The 25,762-nt window shown below is 41.5% G+C and overlaps 1 protein-coding gene across 4 annotated transcripts in view; it reads right to left on the bottom strand.

The window, feature by feature from the left end:
* Window positions 1–25,762, bottom strand: part of KIF16B (kinesin family member 16B) — a 296,746-nt gene that overhangs the window by 244,169 nt on the left and 26,815 nt on the right. For 3 of the 4 annotated variants that reach the window (XM_035005811.1, XM_035005813.1, XM_035005812.1), the window contains exons 2-7: window positions 16,125–16,194; window positions 13,743–13,856; window positions 7,774–7,890; window positions 5,467–5,564; window positions 4,599–4,708; window positions 1,413–1,555 (exon numbers count right to left, since the gene is read on the bottom strand). In XM_035005811.1, coding sequence (XP_034861702.1) covers window positions 1,413–1,555; window positions 4,599–4,708; window positions 5,467–5,564; window positions 7,774–7,890; window positions 13,743–13,856; window positions 16,125–16,194 — 652 coding nt within the window. Of the gene's footprint in view, window positions 1–1,412; window positions 1,556–4,598; window positions 4,709–5,466; window positions 5,565–7,773; window positions 7,891–13,742; window positions 13,857–16,124; window positions 16,195–25,762 lie in introns of those variants that run through there. The other variant, XM_035005815.1, reaches the window with a different exon arrangement.

The raw sequence follows: 25,762 nt of genomic DNA, 5'->3' as shown, positions 1-25,762 counted from the left end.
CTTACTGAGTCTGACTGTGGCAGAACAGGATGCAAGTCGTTGAGGGCACTCACAAAGAAAAAAGAAGTAAACAAATAACTAGTTTTGTTCTCATCTGGAATCTTCAGCATTCCAAGCACAAGGGCTCTCCAAAATAGGATAAATGTAGACAGTTATGTAAGAGATAATTTGACCGTTATTCAATGTTAAAACTTGTCACAAATTATAAAAAAACTGAAAACCTTAAATAATGTATTCCTTGATTCTGAATTCTACCAAAATTTTACCTTCCCAAAGACTTTTAACCTATATTTAATAGTCTGAACTGAAATGCCAAAAAGAAATTACCATACTTTGATAGAAATGTAAGCCTCTTACAAACTAGGGATGGCCACATCCTAATCTACATTAACCAGAAAGGAGAAAATCCAATAAACTACAGTAAATCAAAAAGCAAAGATCTGGGGTGCCTGGGTGGCTCAGTCGGTTAGGTGTCTGCCTTCAGCACAGGTCATGATCCCAGGATCCTGGGATCGAGCCCCACATCAAGCTCCCTGCTCAGCAGGGATCTGCTTCTCCCTTTCCTGCCCCCTGCTTGTACTCTCTCTCTCTCTCTCTGTCAAATAAATAAAATATTAAAAAATAAGAAAAGCAAAGATCTAACTAAAGGTAAAGATGTGGAGCATTTATTGGGAGTTGTTCTGATTGACCTTTGAGAATTTTTTTTTAATTTTCTTTGCTCTGTGATCCCCTTCCTTAATTAAACACTATCTTTTTGTATCTGATATGTTCAATGGTTAATACAGGTCAGGACATCCCCAAACTCCTAACACATGTTGAAGCCCTGAGAGGACCTTCTGTGTATGTTTGCATTCATCTGTTCTACTGGCCTAGGTCTTAAAATATTTACCCTCAATAATTTCAGCACATATTCAAAATGCTCTCGACCTCCTGATCAGAATGAGTTCTTACATCAGTACTTAAAAATGTCGGTTGCCCTTTAATATCATTCTCATAATCCTAATCAACACTGTGGGGTGAGTGCCATGGAGCGATAATGTACCACAATGAGTTACTCACCTTGGCCCCTAGCTGGTCTGACTTGGCAATCCATTATCTCCCACAGAGCTCGCAACAATGAAAACTTTTGCTTAATTATGCACAAAGCAAGCTTTTTTTTATGTCTAAAGCAGGGCGGAAGCCTGCTAAGTATTTCTTAAGGGTACACATCTGGACATTTCAAACGACTGTGACTGTAACCACCGAGAGACTCTGCACACAGCACATGTTCGACTCCAATTAACAAGGAAATGACAGGCAGTCACCTTTGCCTGCCGCTGCTCCTGGTTCAACAATGATCAGTCCTCAGCTGGTGCTAATCACCTAGTAAAGACCTCAGGGATGGAGCCAGCCGGCCCTGCAGCTGCCCTTACCTGAGTGAACTTGATGGTGAAGATGGCATGAGACCTGCTACTGACGTCGTTCATCCCAGTCGCTGCTGTGGTTCGATTGATATTTCCCGCATCCATCAGTTCTTCGACATCACTGTAATTCTGTACTAAATGTTTGGATAAATCTGGGGAAAAAAAGTGTTGGGGGGAAGCTGAGGAAATCTCCCTAATCTATAGTAAACAGAGTAAGAAATTTACCTCTGAAATAACACATGACTGTACAGTACAGACTTGTTTAAAGATCTTACTTGTTCCTGCAGTGTGGTAGTTTACAACACGGACTCAAGGGCTGGGGCTGTCTAGGGTCAAATCCCAGTCTGCCGCTGACTAGTGGACTTACATGGTTATGTGCGAGTCACTTAATAAGCTTCACTGAGCCTTAGTCACCTCTGATAATACGTACTTATCACATAGGGGATTTATGATGTGTTAGCTAATATCATCAACCACGTGAGCATTAGTCACAGCAAGGGAAATGTAAACACTACCTTCAGGCAAAACCAGAGAGCATTTTTTAATCCTTTAAAAACACTTTTTTATGCATTTTGGGAGAACATTCATATGGTTCTAAAATCGAAGGCAACAAAAGGTATACTGTGTAAAGGGTCTCCCTGACCCCTATCCTAAAGTCCACTCCCAACTTCTCTTCTGTCAGGCAACCCGATGTTATTAGTTTCTCCATCCACTTCTAGAAATAACCCATACATATACATAAAACCATCTTCTTTCCCCTTTCAAACATGGCAGTGTACCATAAACATTGTTTTGCATCCTGCTTTTTTCTATGTAATAACTGAAGAATATTCTGTATCAGTTAAGGTGATTCCTCACTCATTTTTATGGCTGCAGAGCATTCAACTGTATGCATGTACCATAATCAATTTCACCAGTCTCCTGTTGAGACCATAGATGGTGGTTGTTTACATTTTGTTTCCAATTACAAGTAACGCTACTACAAATAATCTTGTACACAGGTCTTTTCAAATATGTGTGAATATTTCTGCAGAATAAATTCTGAAGAGGCCAAAGTGCTAGATCCAAGCACATTTGAAATTTTGATGGATATTGCAAAATTGTCCTCCATAGAAAGCAATTTACACCCAGCAGTAGCAGTGTATAAGACTGCCTATCTCCCAACACTGTCCTACCAGGCTTACTTACATCTACCAGGGATAGGTAATAAATGTTATCTTGAAGATTTTTTTATTCTGCTTTTCTCTGAGTATGAGTGAGGCTGAGCATTCTTTCCTCCATTTAAAAACCATCAGCATTGGGCGCCTGGGTGGCTCAGTTGGTTAAGCAACTGCCTTCGGCTCAGGTCATTATCCCAGAGTCCTGGGATCGAGTCCCACATCAGGCTCCCAGCTCAGCGGGGAGCCTGCTTCTCCCTCTGACCTGCTCCCCTCTCATGCTGTCTCTCTCTCTCTCTCAAATAAATAAATAAAATCTTTAAAATAAATTTTTTTTTAAAAAAACCATTAGCATTTCCATTTCTGTGAACAGTCTATTCACATCCTGTGTTCGTTTTTCTACTTGGTTGTTGGATCTGTCATCACTGAGTTACAGGATCTCTTTATATATTAGGGAAATGAGTCCTCTGTCTGAAACTTTGATTGAAAAGATTTTCCCCAGTTTGTAAGTTCTCTTTTTACTTTGCTGATGGTGTTTCTGTCAAGTTTTATTTTTTTACCATTTCAAATTTAAAACTTTTATTTCATGGTTCCTGAGTTTTAAGTGAAATTTCTAAAAGACTTCCCTTCTCCAGATTTCTGGAAAAAAGGTTAACCCATAGTTTTTTTTTTTTTTTTTTAAGATTTTATTTATTTATTTGACAGAGAGAGAGATAGCAGAGCAGGAACACAAGCAGGGGGAGTGGGAGAGGGAGAAGCAGGCTTCCTGCCTAACAGAGAGCCCGATGCGGGACTCGATCCCAGGACCCCAGGATCATGACCTGAGCCGAAGGCAGACGCTTAACGACTGAGCCACCCAGGCGCCCCAACCCATAGTTTCTTATAGTCATTTTATTATGTCACTTTTGACATTGAAATCTTTCTCCATTTGCCATTTATCCTGGTGTAAAAATGGAGCTATAGTACCAATTTACTCTTTTTTTTTCCCTCCCAAGCAGCTTAACAACCAATATTCCTCCAATGTTTCACGATCAGATTTATTAGAAACTAAATCCCTCTAAGTATGTACATCAGATTCCAGATGTTTTGCCCTGTTTGATTATTCTGTCTTTTCATAAACCAGCTTTACAATATGTCTTAGCATCTGATAAAAGACAATTAAAGGGAAGTATGAAGGCACAGTTAGCCTAAAAGCTATTAACAATAATAGCTATTCCACGCTCCACAAAACAAACACATAGTTATACACCTTACTTTGGGCATAAGAGGCAAAATTTCAATTCGAAATTTAATAAAATGCAGATGGAGTCCTGTGGGTACACTTGGTATCACTAAGTGAAAAAGACAACCAAAACAGGAACACCTTTTTAAGCCCAGGACCAGTTCTCAGCCTTGCCTCCAATGAGACACAGACGAAGGACAAGACCACAGGAACGCGCCTTTCTGGGCGCGATTCCTACGGTCGGCCACAACTCAGCCGCCTCCGCGAGTCAGCCGACAGGAGCTGCAGTATCCAGGCAGCCTCAAACCCAGCCTGTGTGTGAATACTGAGCAAGGGCCAGCCCTTGACCAGCATTACCTGAGGCACAGCTAGTGTCATCACAACACAGATGCTGAGGACCGCAGCGCAGGAAACTCTGCCAGTGCTCTTCTCACAAGGTGAGAAGTCTTAGAATCTCCTGATGCTCATAGGCTACCCTTAAGGTCAGTAAAAACAGACCGCTAAGATGCAGCGCCACGTAAAGAGACAGCCTGTAGGGTTGCTTATGCTGCCCGCGAACCCTGGAAAACAAATTTGCAGAGACTTCTTCTGAGAGCCAGAGGAAATCTACTGGCGAGCGCACGGAATCAGCGAATGCCCGGTGAAGTACAAATTCACACTAGTGACAGCTGCAGTGCCAGCACGTCGTTTTTACTAGAATAAAATGCCAAAGACAAGGACATTTTTCACATCTCACCATTATCTTACGTTTTTCCCCTGAAACTACTGTTTTTACACAAATTCCCAAGAAGAGAGCTGTGAAATATTCGCTCTTACCCTCAACATACGGTCCTTCTTTTGGATGCTCTCGGACTCTTAGATTGAAGGTTTTGGATGACTTCCGCCTAAGCAGATCTCTCACACGTTCATTATAAATTTCCAAGTAGCTAAAAATTTAAATAGGACTGAACTCAGTAAAATTATTTCCCCATTAATATAAGAACAAAACAGTAACAGTAGCAACATACAGTTACGGGTGGTAGCCATGTATCAGGTACTATGCTTAGCACGGTAAGTGGATTTCTTCATTTAATCCCTAAGATAGCCCAGAGGCAGGTACCACTATTATCCCCATTTTACAGTTGAGGCAATAGAGGTATAGAGTTTTTTAAACAACTTGTCCAAGGCCACATAGCCACTGAGAGGTCAGGCAGCCATGAGGACCTCTGATTGCCATGTTTGTCCTCAAAACCAATGAGAAGACTGGCTCCCCGCCAAGGTTTAATTTCAGGGAGGGAAAACAACACTTCAACCATCCAGATTTACTTAAAGATTAGATGTACAGTGATCCTACCAACACAAGGAATAAAACAAACCTTACTCAAATAAAAGGCGGCAAGTGAATGGGGTATACACTTAAAAGTCAAAAGCTCACTCTATTCGAGATAAACATCCTATGTCAGAGTTTCTGACCAAGCAGGATTATTCCCACTAGCCACCCCAAATCCTAATCCAAATTGCACCCAGGAAAGTCACTAAAAACAGACATACTTTAAGCTTTGCCTCTAGCTATGATAGTACAGGAGGAGAAAAGGCAGACTCTCCCTTCAGGAATCCAAAGGCTTTATCCTTTATCTACTCCTCGTGCCCAGAGAGAAGCTCCAACCAAGCTCACACACTCAGTTACTCAGACCATGGGCCCTACCTGACTTCAGTTCGAAAAGACGCTTCGTCCCATCTGGTGGTTTCATTTATTTGACTGAAGAGCCCTTCACAGATCCGAGGTATTAAGCCAGAATCGCCCTGCAGTGGGAAGGAGGAATGCCACAGCTGTCACTGGAAATAAAGGCAACCGATGGCTGAATTTGCAATTTGCCAGAGTGGATTTAGACCCAAGGGGCCTTCATGTCAACTCCAGGCCTACCACTGCAGGGCCCCAGATACAGCATTTACCCCCTTGGGACTGCTTCCTAGCCTCTGAAATCAGAGGATGGAGCCTTCTAACTTCTACATGCTAGGTCTAGAGTAATATACAGTTATCAGCTCTCAATCAGTTAAATCCTGACTTGAAAACAAAGAAGATCTATTCCTTAAACTTTCAAACAAGATGGTCTACAGCTGTAGAATAAATGTGGAAAATTTGATCGCGTCAAATGACCAAAGAAGGTGAAACAGACACTGAGCAGAAAAGAAAAACACCAATGAGACCTTGGTAAGCAAAGTAGCTGATAACTGTCTTAACCCTTAGGTGACAGGACCACATTGAAACATGTATTATATCCCTCCTTTGATGCACTCATCCCAACTCTGGCCTTCCAAGACAGATTTTAATACGTCATATTAGTTATGCGACATGGGCATCTTCAGGAGTATTCGTGTTTCAGCTGGCATTAACAAGCTGATGAGCCTCAGAACGATATTAAAGATGAGGCCAAATGTTCTTGTTAGGAAACCAAAACTTCAGAGCTTCAGTGTTTCCTTCCAAAGACCATCCCTACCTTCACCCAACATGCCCTCCCCCCCAAAAAAATATCATCACAGCATTAAGAGAACTTTTTTTCCCTTACAACATTAAGTTGGTACCAATTCTTATCAAGGAAAATTGGGCTTTTTGCCATATTTTTTGTGTGTGTGCCTTTAAAAAATAAAATAAAAAGGAAGACCCAAACAGGGTTCAACTAACTATAAGGTCAGAGAAAAACAGGTGTAATTTAGGAATGCTTTATGAATGTTTAACTTAACGTAAAAGAGCTACTGGCGGATCAACATGCAAATTTCATTTTTAGAGAAGACTTTTTTTTTTGCAAAGGCACAGTGGGAAACCAGGAAGGGAGAAGTTATGATAAAAGGAAATGTGAAACTCCTGAGACTAACTGCTTATTCTCCTATGTAGTCTTCCACACTGTTCAGCACTGAGGACTCACAGCACAGCATTTATCTACTTCTGTAAAGGAAAAGCCTGAATTTAAGAAGCCAGGTCAAATGCTTTCATCAGGAAAGACCCACCCTCCTTTAATGCACCACTACTACTTTGGGGCGCCTAGGTGCCTCAGTTAGTTAAGCGGCTGCCTTGGGCGCAGGTCATGATCCTGTGGTCCTGGGATCAAGCCCCGAGTCCGGCTTCCCTGCTCAGCGAGGAATCTGCTTCTCCCTCTCCCTCTACCCCTCACCCTTGCTCGTTCTCTCTCTCAAATAAATAAAAATAAAATCTTTTTTAAAAAACGCACTACTAGTTCTGTGAACCACCAAACCTTTGGCATTAAAGACCCCACTGTGCGTGCCAGCAGGAAGCCCTGTGATCACCGGCTAGTACCTCCACAGCTACAACAGGCCACAGGTCTGATAGGAAATGAAGAGTTTTCACTACGACATAAGTAAAACACACCAGCACTATCTAGATCTGGAGAAAACACAGAACGAGACAAAGTTCCTGTAATAATGTCTAGTTTTTACTCCTCCATATTTTGGGGCAAGTATAACTTTAATGTCTGTTAGTTTATATAGCATAACTACTAAACTCTACATAGTCCGTAACTATATAGACTCTATGTAAACAGCATAATTCTCTTTTTATGTATATGATGGAGTTATGTAGTACCTTTCCACCAGATTTTTTTTTTTTTTTACATTTCTCTTAAGGAAAATATGTTTTGAATAATTTTAAAAAAAGAACAGAGTTCAGTTATTCTATTCAAACTGTTGTGTTGGCAGAAAAGAAGAATAAATTACTTATGGGCCCACCACACTTTTTTGATAAGATTATAAAGCCTTTAAAAACAGAAAATGAACTGAGACTTGCATCCAATTATTCATGCTTATAAACTTAAAACTATTTCTAATTTAAAATCAAAGGAAACTTAGTCCAACTTATTACTGAGTTTTATCTTATTGCTAAAGAATGATCAGAACATGAAAAGCAAGTTAGTACAGACCAAGTAGATAAAAGAGATAGTTCTATCAGTCCAAAGAGAGATAATGGGAAATTTTCTTCCCACAGTGTAAAACAACGTACAGAATTTCCCATCATAGTGTATGACTTTCCCGATCCAGTTTGCCCATATGCAAAGACACAAGCATTATAACCTTCAAATGCAGACTTCACGACATCCGTGCCAAGGGTTTTGAAAACCTGAAAGCAGGAAAAAAAAAAAAAAAAAAAACACAAAAGATACAATTACCATGGATTTTAATAAAAAGCTCCCTCAATGTTGACAATATTCTTGAATGCTACTTTCGTCTTGTAAGGATTACACCACATAAATAAATCATCGCAGAACTATTAACAGAATATGTATGTACCCCCGTTTTTAATCAAAAGGAAACTTTTTAAGGAAGCAAAAAGCAACCCCATCCTTTCTCCTACTTAACAAAAAACCCCTGAAATATAAAAATGTAAACATGGCCAAGTGACAATCATATCTAAGAAGCAAAGATGATTTTAAAGCATGATGATTTACCATTTCAGAATTAAATAAACTTATAGAGTTATTCATTCTATCAGAGCTTCCAGAAACTAAATATTCAAAACCTAAAAATCACAGCAGCCAGAAGTTATTGCTCAAACCATGCCAAATCAATGCTGTCATTTTAAGGGTCCAGCTCTTCATCAAAATAAGTCTCAGAAGGTTCTCTGAGAGCTGAGTGATGGGTGGGTGTGAATGAGGCTGAGATGGTCAGGCTCCCCTGCGTTAGAGTCCAGATGCTTTTTCCTATTTGAATATTTTCCCAGGATGGAGAGGGCAGGGAGATGAGCTGTGCGGGGCCTGGAGTGGCACCTACAATGGCCTGAGTCCATGTCTGTCACACCACTTAATTGCAGTGGGACACTTTGGGGAATGAAAGAGGATGAAGGACAAATCCTTCACCCAGACAACTGATGTAGATGAGGCCAGTAGAGATGTGTGGCCGTCCTAGGTACACACAGTTGGGAAGGGGACCAACCAGAGCTTTCCAAACCCCACAAGCCTTCATGTTGCCTCCTGCCTTCTTGGACCAACAGGCACACTAAAACACCTCCCTCCTTCAAAAAACGAGGCGCATCAGCAGCTGAAGGGATGTCACGAGGCAGCATGATCAGGTTCTTGTCAGAGCCAGGAGGAGGTGAGGCACTGCATTGTGGGGTCACCACAGTCCAAGGTGGGAGCTTCGTCAACCCCTCAGGAGCGTTCAGTCTCTATGAGTGATGCTGGGTTAGCTAAACTTGAGACCCAGCATCTCCCCTGCGGGGATCTAAGCCCTCCAGCCACCCCCTGGAGAGGGCCAATAAACACCAGCCCTCTCAATCTCAGCTCCACGTAAACCATTCCTGCTAATAATACAGCCTGTCATCCAAGGACAAAATAATAACACAGCCAACCAGACTTCAGCTTTCTTCGGGCACCATCTTGCCACCATCTTGCTTCAACTTTGTTTTCTCGGTTTCTTGGTCAAAGATTTACAAACTATCCTTTCAATGGAGTCACTTCCAAAATGACCAAAATTAATGCTCTTAATTTGTATCCATTTCAGCTTTAAGAGGGGCTATTTTTTAGTCCTATTCTCAAATTCTGGATGACTTACTCAACTCTCAACTATGACAGCAGACCACACTGTGTTCATATATTAGTCCTCATAAAATGCTACTGGGTGGGTAGCATCACTTAGGTCCATCGTTCAGGGGGAGAAGTTAGATGAGTGAGCATATACAGTGAGTGGCAGAGTTGGGATTTGCACCTGGGTACTTCTGACCCCCAAACTTGTGCTTCTAAAGACTTTATCACTATGTGGCCTCTTCCCACATCCTTGACATCAGCCACGAGGCCCCAGCCCTCCCTGAAAGGACCTCCTCCCACAAACTGTGAAGAAGCAACCCGGAATCCCAGGGAGACTCACAGCTCCAGACCACCCATCCAAGGTTAGCTTTCAGCACTGTATATGGAACATGAGGAGAAACTCTAAATATTTCTTCAATTCTCCCTGATTACACAAAAAATAAAAATTATCATTTTTACCATGTCACAGGGTGCCATTGGATAGGAAGAACAGCCTTACATAAAGTCCCAAAGAATAAGAGAAGGATCTTCTATAACACCTTTGGCCTGAGGCTAAAGCAAAGTCATAGAAAATATATTTAAATCAAACCCAAAAGTTTTTCAAAATAAAACTCTTTCCCAGGGTTAAAATCCCACCCACCATTTTACTATTACCCATTTTTCCAGAAAGCTGATTCAGCTTGAGTTCTCTGAGCGACCTGGGGGCCCAGAGCGGGTGGGGGTGGCGGGGGGGCATGGAGCACTGGTGGACATGCTACAAAACAGGCCTAGAATATGCAGGTCTGGAGGTGCTGAGACCCAGGCCAGGCTCAGTCTTCATGCAACCCACCCAGAGTTGGCTCAGGACCCAGAAGCAGCAGGCCACTGCCCACATCTCCGGGGTTCTTGCAAGGAAAACAGGTTACCCCCCTGCGGCTCCCAGGAAGGACTTGTTTAGCATCACCTATCAGAGCAAGGTGAGGAGGGAGGGCCTGCTTTGTGAGACCTACGACCTGCTCTCCCCCACTGGCATCAAAACCCTGCTGAGATCCTCACCTGGCCAGGTGACCCAAAATCCACCTTGCTGATTGTCTCAGCACAGATTTTCAAGCTGATCTGAGGGTCATCCAAGGCATCACAGGCCTCACTTGAGGGAAACTGCCCACAAGAGGGCACTGTTAAAACAAAAGACTCACCCATCCAGCTTGTCAACTGGGAGACTGTAGGTTTCAAGTTTCTACAGGGTTGAATCAAGGAACAGGTTATGTGAGATCAAAGCCTCCCTTTGGACTTTTGAAGAACCATTAGAAAAATCAGACCTTATTTAATGGTCTTTAATTTATGTGAGTATAGACTTAAATCACTGATTTTTTTTTCTAAATCTAAAATTAATTTGTAAGAAAGAAATATTACTGGTCATCTTACTTGGGTATTTGTTTAACCGTAAGGGAAACTTGAGCTGAACTACAGTAATAGGCATGATATATTTTCTCAAGATGCCCTTATATTCAGATGAGAAGGAGAAGAAGACTGACATCATGCTAAGCTTGCATCTTCCCCTGTTAATAGCAGGGATGCGACCTGACAGCTCAAATCGTGTGCCAGATAAGGCAGCATGAAAACTTTAATCAACAGTCAAAATTGAAGCTCTTTTTAACATTAGGGGTAAAGGAAGATTACCCTTTTCTCTAATACAGTGATTAAAAAAATAGGTATTTTCCTGTATCTATGCTGATTTTATTAACATGTGATTCTGCTAGAAAGTAGTATTTACTAACACATCTCCTGCTTTTTTAGTTTTGTAATTTAATGGAACAATGTCAGGCTATTTATATATAGCTATATAAATAAAGTCAAAAAACCCAAAACACCTGAGAAGAGATGCTACGCATCCACCTGAAGCATGGAAATTATCCCTATCAGGTTTTCACAAACTAAAACTATTTTTAAACTCTGAGCTTTTATTTTTAACTTCCAAAAAAGCTAAACTTGTTACTGCTTCCCTGATCTTGACTCTTGTAGAACCAGGAAATGTCATCTGTTCCCATAAATTAACCACCATCTGTAGACAAGTTCTGTCAGTCAGCAAATGTTTATTGAGCATCTCCAGCGTGCCAGGCCCTGCTGTCACACACCACTCTGCTCCTCCCATTATGGACTTTCCCTCAGCACAGCCCTCTATCCTCAAAAGGCCTCAAATTCAGGTTAAATAAGGAGGAAAATCCAGCCGCTCACTGGGTAAGTTAGAAGTGGAAACCTTCATGGCTCTTCGTCCATCCTCTGTGGAAGACATTCTGAAGACTGTAGAATGAAATGGCTTTTCCCTTAACAAATTCCCTGACACCAGCCAAGTCATTCCCATTCCAATATTAAAGCCAAAATCTGGATTCCAATACCTATAACATTCTATTCCTCCCCATACTCCTAGCTACCAATGCTGATCAATCAGTTACCTCAGCAGCAAAGTCTTCTGCACTGCTGTTAAAAAGAAAACCACAGGCCCAAAATGGAGTCACTTATGCTAAGCCAAGTCACAAAACCGGGGTTCAATACCTAACCTAATTGCAATTTCAACCTCCCCCAGATATGTAGTCTTAACTGGTCAGTCAGGAATTTTTGATCAGCACCAATGAAGTAATCTGTCATATGGGCCTTCTCCATCCCCCAGAGGAAGATGAGGTGATCCACCTAATAACATCCTCTACTCTTCCCCTGAGGGAAGATGATCTTGCCGGAAACAATCCTTTCTTTTCTTTTGCTACTTGTCTGGCCCTGTTTCTACCTATAAAATCCTTCCATTTGGTACAGCTCTTCGAAACTCCTTTCTACTGGCTGGATGGGATGCTGCAGGATTCATGAATCAATGAATAAAGCCAATTAGATCTTTAAATTTACTTGGCTGAATTTTGGTTTTTAACATTACTCACTCGTTCATTTATTCATCAACAGGGCTGCCCTATCCGTCTATTATTTAGAAGAAACCAACCCTTCTCTCTTATGCCCTGAAGGCCTTCCAGTGGCATCTCCACTGCCCTACACTTCAGCCCTAGGACCTCAACTCTGCTACTATTAGGTCGACGAGGTCTATGGACTTGAGCAAGTTATTTAAGCTTACTGAGTCTCTTTGACAAAGAAAAACGCAGTGCTAAAGTTAAATCTGGTCTTGCAAGAATCAAGTGAGACAGGGTATACGAGCACCAAGCAGAGTTTTAGACACCAGTGCCAACTCAGGCAGCACTGATTGCTGGCCCCTCTTTCATACCAGGCAACTCCTCTCTCTCTGTGGCTCTCATTCTTATTGCTGTCATCCTTTCTATTTTTGCCCTGATGCTGAATTCACATGTTCTGGATACAATCACTCTAACCCTCTCCTCTGAACAATTCCTCTAAGTTGTCTATCTTAATGCCAACATTTACATTGCCTCAGTAAAGCCAATAGCTTCCACATACCATTTCCTAACCAACTATAGTTCTCCGATGTTGAGGTAGGTACAAATCACCTGGGAACCTGCTAAAAATGCAGTTTGATTCAGTGGATCTGAAATTGGTCAAGATTTTGCATTTTTAACACATTCTAGGCAATGCGGTGATTCTCATATGTGGACACACCAAGTTGCAAGCAACTAGACAATAATAGCACTTTAAGATGCCACCTCATGGATTATAACCCAGAGCAGGCAAAACAGGAATTCTTATCCTAGTTTTAACACATCAGTCCTGAAGCAATATATTTAAAGAAGCTGTTAACAAGCCAGGAAGAAGCCCATAATCCTCCTCTCTCACTGGTGCTTCCTCATAACTCTGCTCTGCTCAAATACCCAGCTGGTCCCAGGGACATGCCCTTGTCCTGCTCACATGCAACGCCAACATGCAATGGTTTACTGCGAGAATCTTTGGGTCTGTTCCTCTATGCCCATGTCATGTCTACATTTTAGACCATAAAAGCCTATAGCATGGGTTTCCTCGACAATTTCCAGCTACACTCTAGATTCTAGAAAAATTCTGGGGGAAAAAAAGTTTGTTTCTTCTAGAATCCTTCTTTCTAGAATCTTATAATGATCCTATAATGATCCACTCACAGAAAATGGGACTTGGGTTTGAAATCTAACTCCTAAAGCTCTGCATCGCAGCAGGACTCAGAGCTGAGTGGCCTATTTGCCAGGCTTAGCAATATACAAATGGCGCCTCCAAATTGCTTTATTTGCAGAGCTCCTTCAAAACAGTAGTCATGTCCAAGTTTTGAAAAAAAAAAAAAGTTATGATCATCATGCTCAGAAGTGAAAAACAAAATCAACTTTGTGGGGACTGACTTCTTCTCAGGCTTAATTAAGATAAATGGTGCTATGTAACAAACAAAGCTAAGTTAGCAGAGGCAAATTTTATATAAATTATATTTTAAAAAATTAGCAAGATGTTTTAAAGAGTTCTTCTCAATATGGAAATCAAAATAAAGATTATGAAAATATCATACCATCTCCTGTGAGACATAATTTGGACTTTTCGTATCAGCAGAATAAAAAGAGAAGTCATAGGTGAAGGTCTTGGTCCGTTCTCTTCCTGAGTCCCCAGTCCCTCCTTCTGGTATCTAGAGGGAAAGGTTTAGGATAATAAGATAATAATGCAAAAAGCCCTGACAGCTAATTGATCTATCCAATTAAAAAAAAGAAAAATTCATAAAAAATATACAATGATCGTCATTTTTCATATTTACACTCTAAAAACCATTTACTTCCTCCTGACTACCCCCTAGATAGATATAGATAGATTGATCGATTGATCGATCCCGAACTCCTCCCATCAATCCAGGCTCTCTATGCTATGACACATGGCTACTTTCCTGGACTTTTTATCATGATTCTCTTATACAAACCCAACACTCCACCCAGACTCGTATTTTTCCACTGGCTTCAAACTTTTTACTGTTCCCTCCACCTGAAACCACCAGAGTTGGGGTCTGCAGAACTCTAGAGGCTGCTAACCACATAGATTGTGATGTGACTAGAGCCCCTTAGAGTTGTGCAGTTTTGTGGCCCCACTAAAAACTCCAGGTCGGATGCTTCCTCTTCCATGAAGCTGCCCCTTGGGCACTATATCCAGAAGTAATTGCTGCCACTTCTGAGAGGCTAGATTCTCCTAGGACATATTCTATTATGAGTTTATTGCAGATGTTTGCGTGTATCTTGTCTACCTTGCTATATACCTAAACGGAACCAAAAACCATGTTTAAAAATCATCATAAGCCACCAAAGTTTCACAAAGTTCCCTGGACACATGCTGAAAAAATTTAATGAGCATGATATTTTCCAACATAATTCAGATTCTCTAAATAAACAATTTCTATGGTTCTTATTATTAAAATGTTAAAAATCTGGACATCTGTTTTCATTATATCAGATGAGGAAATGTTTGTAAAACTCAAAAAGCAACAGAGTAATCAAGGAAAATAGATTCCACAACACACAAAGAAGAGATACATCCAGAGCCAAGGGTCTCTTCACTCTGTTTCGGTAAATATAATTTTTTAATGATTTTACCAAAACACTGTGAGCACACAGATACATGAATCAAAGCAAAGGTAACTAACAGGAGGCAATGATCAAGTGATGACTGGCAGAAATGTGAGAAGATGTGGTAGGTCAAAGGAGGGAAAGCCAGGTAGGGCCAGACAGAGCTAGACGGTACAAGGATTGTGGTCAGAGAAGAAAGACATTTCACTGGAGAATGCCTCAGGCAAAGAGACACCAGAGCCTCAAAGGAAGACTATCAAATTATCCAGAGCATGGCCCAATTGGAAGATAGGAGCATTCCCCCTGCTTCTATCACTGGAGATCAAGTGGCACTACTTTGAGATTGAATGTCAACATATCCAGTCCCTTGAGCCACAAATTAACAGAAATCCAACTAGAGATTGATCTGCACTTGGCCATGGAGCAGCAGGCCTCAGAAACCCAAACCTCTAAGTTAATGATAAATATAGGAGGACAGAGGGGTTGGGTCCATAAAGCACATGATTTATTATTATTAACTTTACACTCTTATCCACCCTCCCCCCAAGTGAAAAGTATTCACGGTTCTTAACAAATTCACTGACCAAAGGAAAAAAATAGGATATTTTAAGTGCAAAAGGAAGAACATGTTATCCTAGAAAATTCTGGTTTTTTCGACTATCTTTTTCAGGGGGGAAAAAAAAAACTTTTTTTTTTTTTTTTAATCTTTCATCCCCTGAGTTTTGAATAATAAAACAAGCTCCTCTTGCAAAGTTTACAAAACATGATTATTTTCATTAAGAATGGAAACAAATTGGGCGCCTGGGTGGCTCAGTTGGTTAAGCGACTGCCTTCAGCTCAGGTCCTGATCCTGGAGTCTCTGGATCGAGTCCCACATCGGGTTCCCTGCTCGGCAGGGAGCCTGCTTCTGCCTCTGACCCTCTCCCCTCTTATGTGCTCTCTCTCTCTCATTCTCTCTGTCTCAAATAAATAAATAAAATCTTTAAAAAAAAAAAAAAAAAGAATGGAAACAAATTTAGGGCTAACACTTACTTAATGACTCACAGAATTCAGCCAGTTGCCAGGCTAAGGATCTACCACAGGGTACAGGATAACAATGCTGAGTCTGGGTTAAACCCATGAGCTCACATACCAGGGCTCTGAGATCAAATGAAACCAGGGATAGGAGAGGAGACAGAGCATCACCCTTTTGCTTCATGGAAGAGCCCTAGCCAAGTGCAAGTTGATGTGGCTAGTTGAACTGAGAAGGAGGGGTATGGAAATGGCAGATGTGTTTTATTTACCAACAAATTATTTTAACAAAACAAACATGGAGGCTCTTGGAGCAAGGCCAGGTTGCTACTTGCCTTTAAGTTTGTGATTGTTGTTTTGCTTTTCTCCATTTGAATAATGAATTTAGCTTCCAAGTCCTTTTCCCTGCAACACAAATAATTCAGTACTAGTTAGGAGAGAAAAGATTGTTTTTAAAACATTTGTTTTATTTACTTTTTATATATGGGGGTTTGTTTTTAAATGGCATCTGAAGCACAATCTGTGATACCACTCCTCCCAAATCCTTATTGATATAAACATGAAGACACACAAAACAGATGCCACCATCAAAAAACTTAAGACTGACAGATAATGTGTTCTCAAAACCTGGAAGAATTTCTAACTGCAAGCCAAAAGGAGTGTAAATTAAATGACAAGAAACTGTGGAGGGCTGTGTGACTCATGAAAAGAGCAATGCTTTTTTTTTTTTTGCTGTCACCTGGTTACGAAAAAATAGACACCTCCCCTCCACCCAGGATGAGAACCAAGAAGAAAACTGGTATGAATGGTCACAAACAGGTACTGCTTCTAGAAGCAGCCAGGGCACTGCCCCCCTCCTCCCACCCTCTTTCTATAAGCATTCGGAAACTACAGTTCCTGGAAAACAGCAGAACTAGAAGTCCACAGAACTCCTAAGAAGTATAGTTCTCGAGAATAAATGACATGTATCTACACAGTGGAGTGGCCTGTCACTGACAAAGGAATAAGGATGGTCTCCGTATTCTGCTAGGGGCTGGTAGCCAGGATGTATTAGTGTTAAGAGGCGAATAGAAAGTGGAGAAAAGTCTACCGAGAATGCTACCACTTTTACTTAAGGACAAAAAGGATAGCCTACGTATTTTTCAAGAGGCCAACTATGGAGAAAGAAGAAAATGGAGTGGAGCGGATAGACGCTAGATGTCTACAAACATATCTTGATCTGTAGATCATCTTTAGAGTGAGGAAAATAATTTACACAAAAATAACACAAGATTGTTTTTCAAAGTGACCTAAAACACATCAGTGTCAAAAAAAAAAAAAAAAAAGCTTGAAGTGCAGGTCATATATTCAGTGTTAAAAAATAAAATAAAAATAAAAATTAAATTAAAATAAAATGACCTAAAACTCAAAAGTAAGCTGAGACAAGGGAACCTAACTGTACATTGGTGGCACACAGTGAAAGACAATGTCAATCCTGACCGGATGCTGGAATCTGACTGCAGAATGTAGTGGGGTGTTGGCCCAAGGAGAAAAAGAACTGTAAAGAAGTCAAAGTACTTTCAGTAATCAGATTGTTGCCAGTAAAGTAAGCATTGTCATTCAGAGATTTCCATTTGTGCGCTATGGGATAATACCTGAGTAATTATGGTGGTGGCCTTGAGAACCAAGGTTTTTGGATGAACGGAGACACAAACATAAGATGGATGAGGTCAAGTAAAATCATAAACTTTATCTGAAATTGAAAAAGGAAAAGAAAGTACTCCCTAGCTTTGTCCTCTGAAAAGGCCTAGAATCTTATGCCCAAATTATAGTCTCTAAATTCCATTTAGAGTCAGGGCTATTAGGAGAACGACTCAATCCAAATATTTGAACTATCTTGTTAACACAAGAAAGCAGGAAGCTATCACATCAAAAGTTACTGGTTTGTCCAAGTTGTCCATAGGCAACTTCTAAGACGGCTCCTGGTGATCCCTACCCTCCAGGTGTCTGTGACCCTGTGTGATCCCCTGCCCCGGGGAGTGGGCTGGACCTAGCAATTCACTTCCAATGATTACAACACTAAGACCCCCAAAGTGATAGTCTGTTGCTTCCTAGTTAGGATTACAAAAAGATTCTGATTTCTGACTTGCTGGTGCTCCTGTGTGTGTGTCTCTCTCTCAGAGGCCTGGCAACGGGGACAGCCACACACCACACTGCGAGACTTTGGGAGACACTCACGTGGCAACAAACTGTGGTCGGTCAGCAGCCACCTGGGTGAGCCTGGGAGAGCCCCTTCCCCAGCCAGGCTGGAAGGCCCTGCACTGCATCCTTGAGAGATCCTGAGTGGGTCAGAGGACCCAAGTAAACCCTACCCCGACTCCTGACTCATAGAAACGGTGAGATAATAGATGGTGTTATAAGCCCCTAAATTGGGGGTTTAGGGGCTTTAAGCCCCTAAGTTGTGTTACACAGTGAGAAATCACCAATAAGAGCCACGTCAAAAGGACTCAAGAGCCAACCCGAACTAAGTCCCCACAGGCCAAATCTGAGCAGCAGAGAATGGTAACTGCAAAAGACTGAAACACACGAAATATGCATCAACTTATGAACTCATAATTTAAAAAATAAAAACCAAATGGTCCCCATTGGAGAATCAAAAGAGTCACCTCATTATTTTAAAAACTAGTAAGTAGGGGCGCCTGGGTGGCTCAGTCGGTTAAGCGTCAGACTCTTGATTTTGGCTCAGGTCATGATCTCAGGGTCCTGGGATCGAGCTCCACTGAGTGTGGAGCCTGCTTGAGATTCTCTCTCTCCCTCCACCCCTCCCCCCAACTTGTACAAGCACACTCTCTCTGTCTCTAAAATAAATAAAAATCTTAAAAAATATATATATATAAAAGGGAAGACTCAAGCATTTGCCCTGCATTTCCTAAACAATCAAGTGTTTTTAAGTTTAACCAAATAGTTGTTTGGGAAAGTTCCTCTTTTTAGAGTATTCTATCTAATAAATGAAGAAGGAGCGACAGAATTAGAATGTCAGCACTTTGCAACTCTGGTGTATTTGTGGCTCCAGGCAGTGATCATCAGTGGCTGCTAACTCCACCACTAGGAGACAACCAGACATGCTGTCCCTTAGAACTGAAACACCAACACCTCTGCCGCAGAAATCTTGTCCCTGGCCCACGGAAATGGCTGGACTCTGATCTAGAGCTGATGGATAGTGAATGCCAGGAAACACAGGGGGAACACATCAAACAATACCAGGGACGCAATCAGCAAAATCTAGCTTCTGGGAAGGGCAGCAGGTAAGTGACCTAGCCTATTCAATAACAAGAACAATAAACTGCAAGGAGTATAAAGATGGAAGGGGAACCTATAGATTGAAAAAAGGCTTTAAAGACCTATCATCCAGGGACACCTGGGTGGCTTAGTCGGTTAAGCATCTGCCTTCAGCTTGGATCATGAGGATCCTGGGATCCTGGGATCGAGTCCCATATCTGTCTCTGTGCTCAGCGGAGGGCCTGCTTCTCCCTCTGCCTGCTGATCCCCCTGCTTGTGTTCTCTCTCTCTCTCTGACAAATAAATAAATAAAATCCTTAAAAAAAAACAACCTATCAACCAATGGGATTTCAGTGCAAACAAAAAAGGCATTTTTAGAAATTATAAGATATCTAGGGAAATCTTTAACACTGACTAAATACAAATTTGATATTAAGGAATTATTACTACCATTTTTAGTGTGATAATGATATTGTGATGATTTTTTTAAAAATCTTAACCTTTTAGAGACACACATTGAAATACTTATGAATGAAATAATATGATGTCTGGGAATTCCTTTAAAATAATCCCAGGGTGGGGGAAGCAGGTGTCCTGGCAACCTCAGGATGAACGGGCAGAATAAATAACCAGCCAGAACAATGAAATCCAAACAGTATGTGGTAAACACCATTCAAGAACTACAATGGATTCCCATGGCCTGGTCTAACTTTTCCAAGCCAGTGTGAAGAAGTATAGGCCTGGATGAACAGACCAGTAGCTTAAAAGACAAATGAATGAAATTCCCCTCCACCACCACCATGTTCACAGTGCCCAGATCTTGAGTAGCTCCATTTTGGGCCCAAAAGTGAGAACTGCCTTGAGGTCCCCCATGTTCATGTGGCCATAAAGTAAATACTTCACAAAATTACCTCTTTCTTACAGCATGCAACTACCAAAAGTAGGTCCTGCCCACAGCAAGAGAACGACACAATTAGTTTAATTAACACCATGGGCTGCCACATCTCGATCCCTCCCATTCCCACATGGGTCATTTCTCTGTCCCTAACCGAACGGGTCTAGATCTTTCACTTTAAAACCACTATTTTCAACAAATACCTGCTGGGAGCACACAATCATCCAGGGATGGAAGATCAGAAGGGATTCCAACAGGTGCTCACACTATTTGTCAATTCTTACTTATAAAACATGAAGGAATGCAACTCACACCGTGCCCACCGCTCTTGCTGGAAGTCAGAGGCAAAGTAATTCCAAGGCTCATAGCCTTATACCTTTGGAGTGGCGCAAGTTTAAGGCCCTTCGCATGATTATTTATTCTTCCCTGTAGGTAACCACGGCAGTATCTCCCTAGTTTTAAATTAAAATCCACGCTATAAAAATACTAGAGAAGACACCAACTGAAAGACCATTATGTCCTATGAGCATCTATTAGCCACTTCTGAAACCTGAAGATGCTGGATGGGTTTCGAAGGGTTCACAACCTTAAAATCATCTGCGCGGCGATGTGGCAGCAGGAGGCGGAAGGTGATAGGTTCACTGTTCTGAGGGTCCACAGCTTTCTTCACTTTCGCAAAGAGCTGTGTACCCCCAAAAGACAGCAGCTCCAGCTCAGGAACCAGCAGCATTGGTAGCCCTGGCCGCTTGTTAGAAAGGAGGGATCTCAGGCCCCACCACAGACCTACTGAATGGGAACCTGTGCTGTAACAAGAGCCCTTAATGATTCCAATGAACGTGAAAGCTTGGAAAGCACTGTGCTAACATTATCTTGATCTGACAGAGTGATAACTGGCCTTATATTTACTCTCATGAGACACACTCTATAATGTTATCTACTTTGTACACTGGGAAACTCACTACCTTTGTACTTTGACCTTTAAGTTTTATTTGTAAAGTCACATGGCAGAATATGGGTACAACCTAAATCAGCTGACACTATCTCTACTCTTGGCTCATAAATTGTACTGTGGCTTCTGACCGAAAACAACAAGTGTCTGACTTACTGGGACCTAAGAAGTCATCTGAGTGTTATGACCTCCAGATGACCTCATTCCCAGCACCCTGCCAACCTATCAGCTTCTAGGCCTTTCTATACCAGACTGTTTCCCAATGTCAAGGTGAGGTTACCACCAATAGCTTGAGGTCACTCTTAAAAAGAATCAGGGTAAGGGAATAACTGAGGGGAAAAATGGCCTGGGGACAGAATCTTAAAAAACCCAGGGAGTAAGAGAAGAAAGGAGGAGCCAGTTATGGTAATGAAGGCATGGCTCAGAGAGATCTTAGCAAAGCCATGTCTCAAGATGATGCTTCTCAGGTCCAAAAAGTCATTGAACAAGAGCTGGAATGATCTTCGAAGAAGGAACTAGAAAAAATACCACAGCACCATCACATGAGTTTGAGCACACTAAAGAAATACCTTAATGGATTTTCAGAAACTGTTTCATAGATTTTTTGCAAGAAAAGGGACCTTCTGTGGATTGGGGGAAAATCCAGGGACTTCCAAAAGATTCGATACAGCACTATGAAGAGATGAGGGCCAGGGCTTACCTAATGATATTTATCTTCTGTGCTGAACCAGCTGGTGGTGGTAAAACTCAATGGCAGTTTGAGGACCAGCATGGGCTGCAAAAGCCCAAAAAGTCGGACAGGTGTGTGAAATCAGAATACCTTTTTAGATGTGACCATTCAGCAAACTGAACATCTGAACAAAATCTACAATAGAAATGTTCCTCTTATTCTAATGAGCTAATGAGCACTCTTAATACAAATGAAGATACAAAAATAAATACTATAGAAAAACAAACATTTCATTTGAAAAATCTACATTTTTAATCAATGCAGGTACCCAAGGATTAATAAAGAATCCTGATTGCCTGCAACAAAGGATGTATCTTACTCAGGGGAAAACACAGAAGCTTGGTACCCCAGGTCATGGTGACATTTATGCCAGTTTCTACAACTCTGGTTTGCTCGATACCCTTCTGGGAGAAGGCAAAGAATATATTTCTGTGTCTAACGTAGATAATCTGAGTGTCACGATGGAGCTTTACGTTCTTAACCATCTAATGAACCCAGCCAATGAACTTGTCGTGGAAGTCACAAATAAAACACATGCAGCTGTAAACAGTGGGACACTCAGTATGAAGTCTGGTGACTGATGGAAATCGCTCAAGGGCCAAAAGCACATGTTGATGAGTTTGAGTCTTATGAAAATTCAAAATATTTAACACCAACAACCTGAGATCCGTATCTCTCTTGCAGCAGTTGAAAAGGCTGCAGGAGCAGAAGGCTATTAACATGGAAATCACCGTAAATCCAGGGACTGGATGGACGGCTGAACGTCACTCAGTCAGAAACTGCAGTCCGGGCTACGGGCTACATGGAAAAGGTTTTAAAACTCTAGGTATGAATGTTCCTACAAGGCAGTGTCTGCCTGTCAAAACCACACCAGATCTCTCGCTTGTGATGTCAAATCTCTTACAGTCTTAATGCAGGATCTCTGACACATGGAAAGTGGGAATTTTCCTCCTGTGCCCTGGGTTAAATTAGGCAGTTCTTTCACAAAGGTTCAGGATTACCTAAGGAGATCTGAAAGTATACCAGATATGCTTGAAGTGGATCAGCTCACAGTTTCAGGGGACGGGCCATGTGCGAGGATGTTTTGTTAAAGGGAAAGGTTATCAGCGCTGTTAATCACGGTGACTGAGGTGACATCGCACCTGCAGGAGTACTGGAGAACACGATTCTATCTGGGAACCTTCATATCCCGGACCATAGAAATGACAAATACTGTGTACACTTTATGCTGATTATGGGCTAAACAGTTTCTTTCAAGAAAATGTCCTTGAGGATTCTAAAATAGGTACTTTATACTGTCTTACTGCTGTGTTAATTTTCAGAGTTTTCTGCAATATGATTTTAGTCTAAGAAAATCACAGATGGAAGCAATGCTTTTCTTCTCTGAAGATCTTGAAAGTTAGTTCATCTTAAAGCGCAATACTGCTTAATCTTAAAACTGGGGCAGCTCTGCTGGAAAATCTTTTAACAGAGGCCTCAGTGGTGGTCACTCTAAATTGCTTGTGATTCCGAAAATAAAGTTGTGAAGCAATAAACATTTTTAAAAATAATAATCACAGGTCAAGATTAGGTGGAGGCCATCTGTTCCAGAAAGAAAATTTCACATGCAACAATTTCCTAAATTGCTTCCTTCTTTTTCTTAAGATTTTATTTATTTATTTTTCCAAGAGAGCACGAGAGCGAGCACAAGCAGGGAAGGGAGGGAAGCAGACTCTCCACTGAGCAGGGAGCCTGATGTGGGACTCGATCCCAGAATGCTGGGATCATGACCTGAGCCAAAGGCAGACCCTTAATCGACTGAGCCACCCAGGCGCCCAGACTGCTTCCTTCCTGAGCCTAAAAACTAAAACTATAAGAAAAAGGTATACCTTTACTCTAAAAGTATTAGCATTTATAACAAAAATGCTGGATTTTAAGCCATACAGAGCAAATTTCACTCTAGTTACTAAAAATACCCATGGAAAAGCCACTGTAATCTCCACAAAAGGCTTATAATGGTTGAATTCCAACCAATGTTGAAACTATGAATACCCTTTGGTGTATTTATCCATTGTAGATTCCAGGAGAGTTGTCAAACTTCCAAATATTCCAGAGATGAAAGAAAGAAGAAGGAAGGCTCCAGTCCCCTCTTTCCCTCCACACCCTGCTGATCAATCCTGCTCAGCCCCTTGTCCACTGGAGACAGTCTACTGCCCATGGCCTCCACTTCACTGCCGAGCCTTTAACTATCAGAGGTGACTTCAGGGTCCATGTGACATTCCATCCAACAGCCTTACCTCCACTCCCTCATCCCCACAGCCAACAGTCAGTTACTTAGTCCTGTGCAATCGATAGCTCATCTACCAACCATGGCCACATGCCACATATCCCTGCTCCACAGACACTGTCCCAGCTGGGGCCACCACCACCTCTCCAGTGTCTTTGCCTCCAGCCTTGTGCCTTCCCACCCACACTCTACCCTGCTGTCAGAGGAATTCCTCCAAACCCACATCTCACCGTGAGGCTCCCGCACTTTAACTCCAGTGACTTCTCAAAGGCTCTAGGATAAAATCCAACTCCCAGCAGTATACAAAGTCCTTCCCGCTCTGACCCCAACTAATGTTGCCATTCAACATTGTATCAATCCCATCCCCTTCTGGTCTGGCCCGCTCCCAGCCATCAATCCAGACTCAGCTCAGATCTCGCACAACTGGAGAGCCTTCACTGAGCCCTCCAGCCCATGCCCTAGTCAGAGGGTCCTCCTCCCTGTCTCACCCACCAGACCCTGAACTTCTTAAAAGTAAGGACTCTACCTGTCTGAGTTTATCCCCAGGCCCTAGCACAGTGCCTGCAACTTTGAGTTACCCATCAAATGGTTGCTAAATGTGATGGGTTGACTGAAAGTTAAATAACTGCCTCTTACCCCAGCCCAGTCTTCTCCACGTGCATCCTCTACTTAATGCCAGCCTCCCTATGAGCCCCTATATCATTCCTGGTTCTTGCTCTCCCACAGGCTACAGTGCCATCCAGTTCCTATCCACATTCCAAAGCAAGGCTTGTCTGCGGTCTAATTTGAATCATCCACCCTTGATAAAACTTCAGAAATAATTTCCCTTCATACACCTGCCTAGTTCATCCCACTCACATGGGTCTCATCCCTGCTGATGTCACCTCTCCAATTAGTCTAGCAAGTCCCAGAAAAACAAGAACCAGCCTCGTTCACACTCCACAACCTGAGTCTACTGAGCACAAGGGCAACACTCACAATCAGTGCTCAGTGCTTTGTCTCTTAATCCTTGGGCTGAAAACTGTAAAATGCCAGGCACTGAGAGTTCCCCCAGCTCAGGTCAATTTCCTCTGACATTTAAGAAATATGGGAAATAAATCTTGACATTTTTCTCATATTGAGGAAAATAAATAATCTTAAAATATTATTTGAACATTGATTTGATAATAGAGCAAAATGAACTATGTCTCTCCCGAGCCACTTTGGTGAATTGGGTTTCTCAACCGAAAAGTCAATTATGGTTACTTCATATAAATGAGTAATTTATTTGAAAGGTCTGGAAACTAGATCATAAGATGCTACAAACGAACCAGCTAAAGTAGACTGAGTTATAGATCAATACTGGGGGGAGGGAGAAGGAGGAAGGAAGGGAAAAGAGTAAAATGCCCAATCAGAAAAAGAGATGAACTGTGTCAGCTCTCAGATTTGTGCATAGGAGGAAGCTTATCAAAAAAAAAAAAAAAAAAAAAAAAAAAAAAACCCTACGTTAATTCAAGAATTTTGAAATGTTTTTAAATTATTCAGCAATTCAAATTGATTCCAGTTGCTCAGTGGATGATATTTGGTCACTCCATAATAAACAGCTTGACTGGGTAGTACTGAGATCTCCAAACTATGCATTATCTAAGAAGATTCTAAAGAGTAGCTTATTCACCCCAAGTTCTGAAGTAAATTAGTATCCCCCGAATTCACCTTAAAACTTACATACTTTGTATATAATTGTAGAATCACTATGTTGTACACTAGAAATTAACATAACATTGTATATCAACCAAACTTCAAAAATAAAAAATGCAAACTTAAGATACTATGAACTAATATTTAACTGCCTTCACTTTGGTGGCAGGACACTCAATAGCAAAAATAAAAATAAAA

The sequence above is a fragment of the Mirounga leonina genome, unplaced genomic scaffold (genome assembly GCF_011800145.1).
Source record: "Mirounga leonina isolate KUSES-001 unplaced genomic scaffold, KU_Mleo_1.0 Mir_150, whole genome shotgun sequence".
Taxonomy (NCBI): Eukaryota; Metazoa; Chordata; class Mammalia; order Carnivora; family Phocidae; genus Mirounga; species Mirounga leonina.
This window is presented reverse-complemented; position numbering and strand designations above follow the sequence as displayed.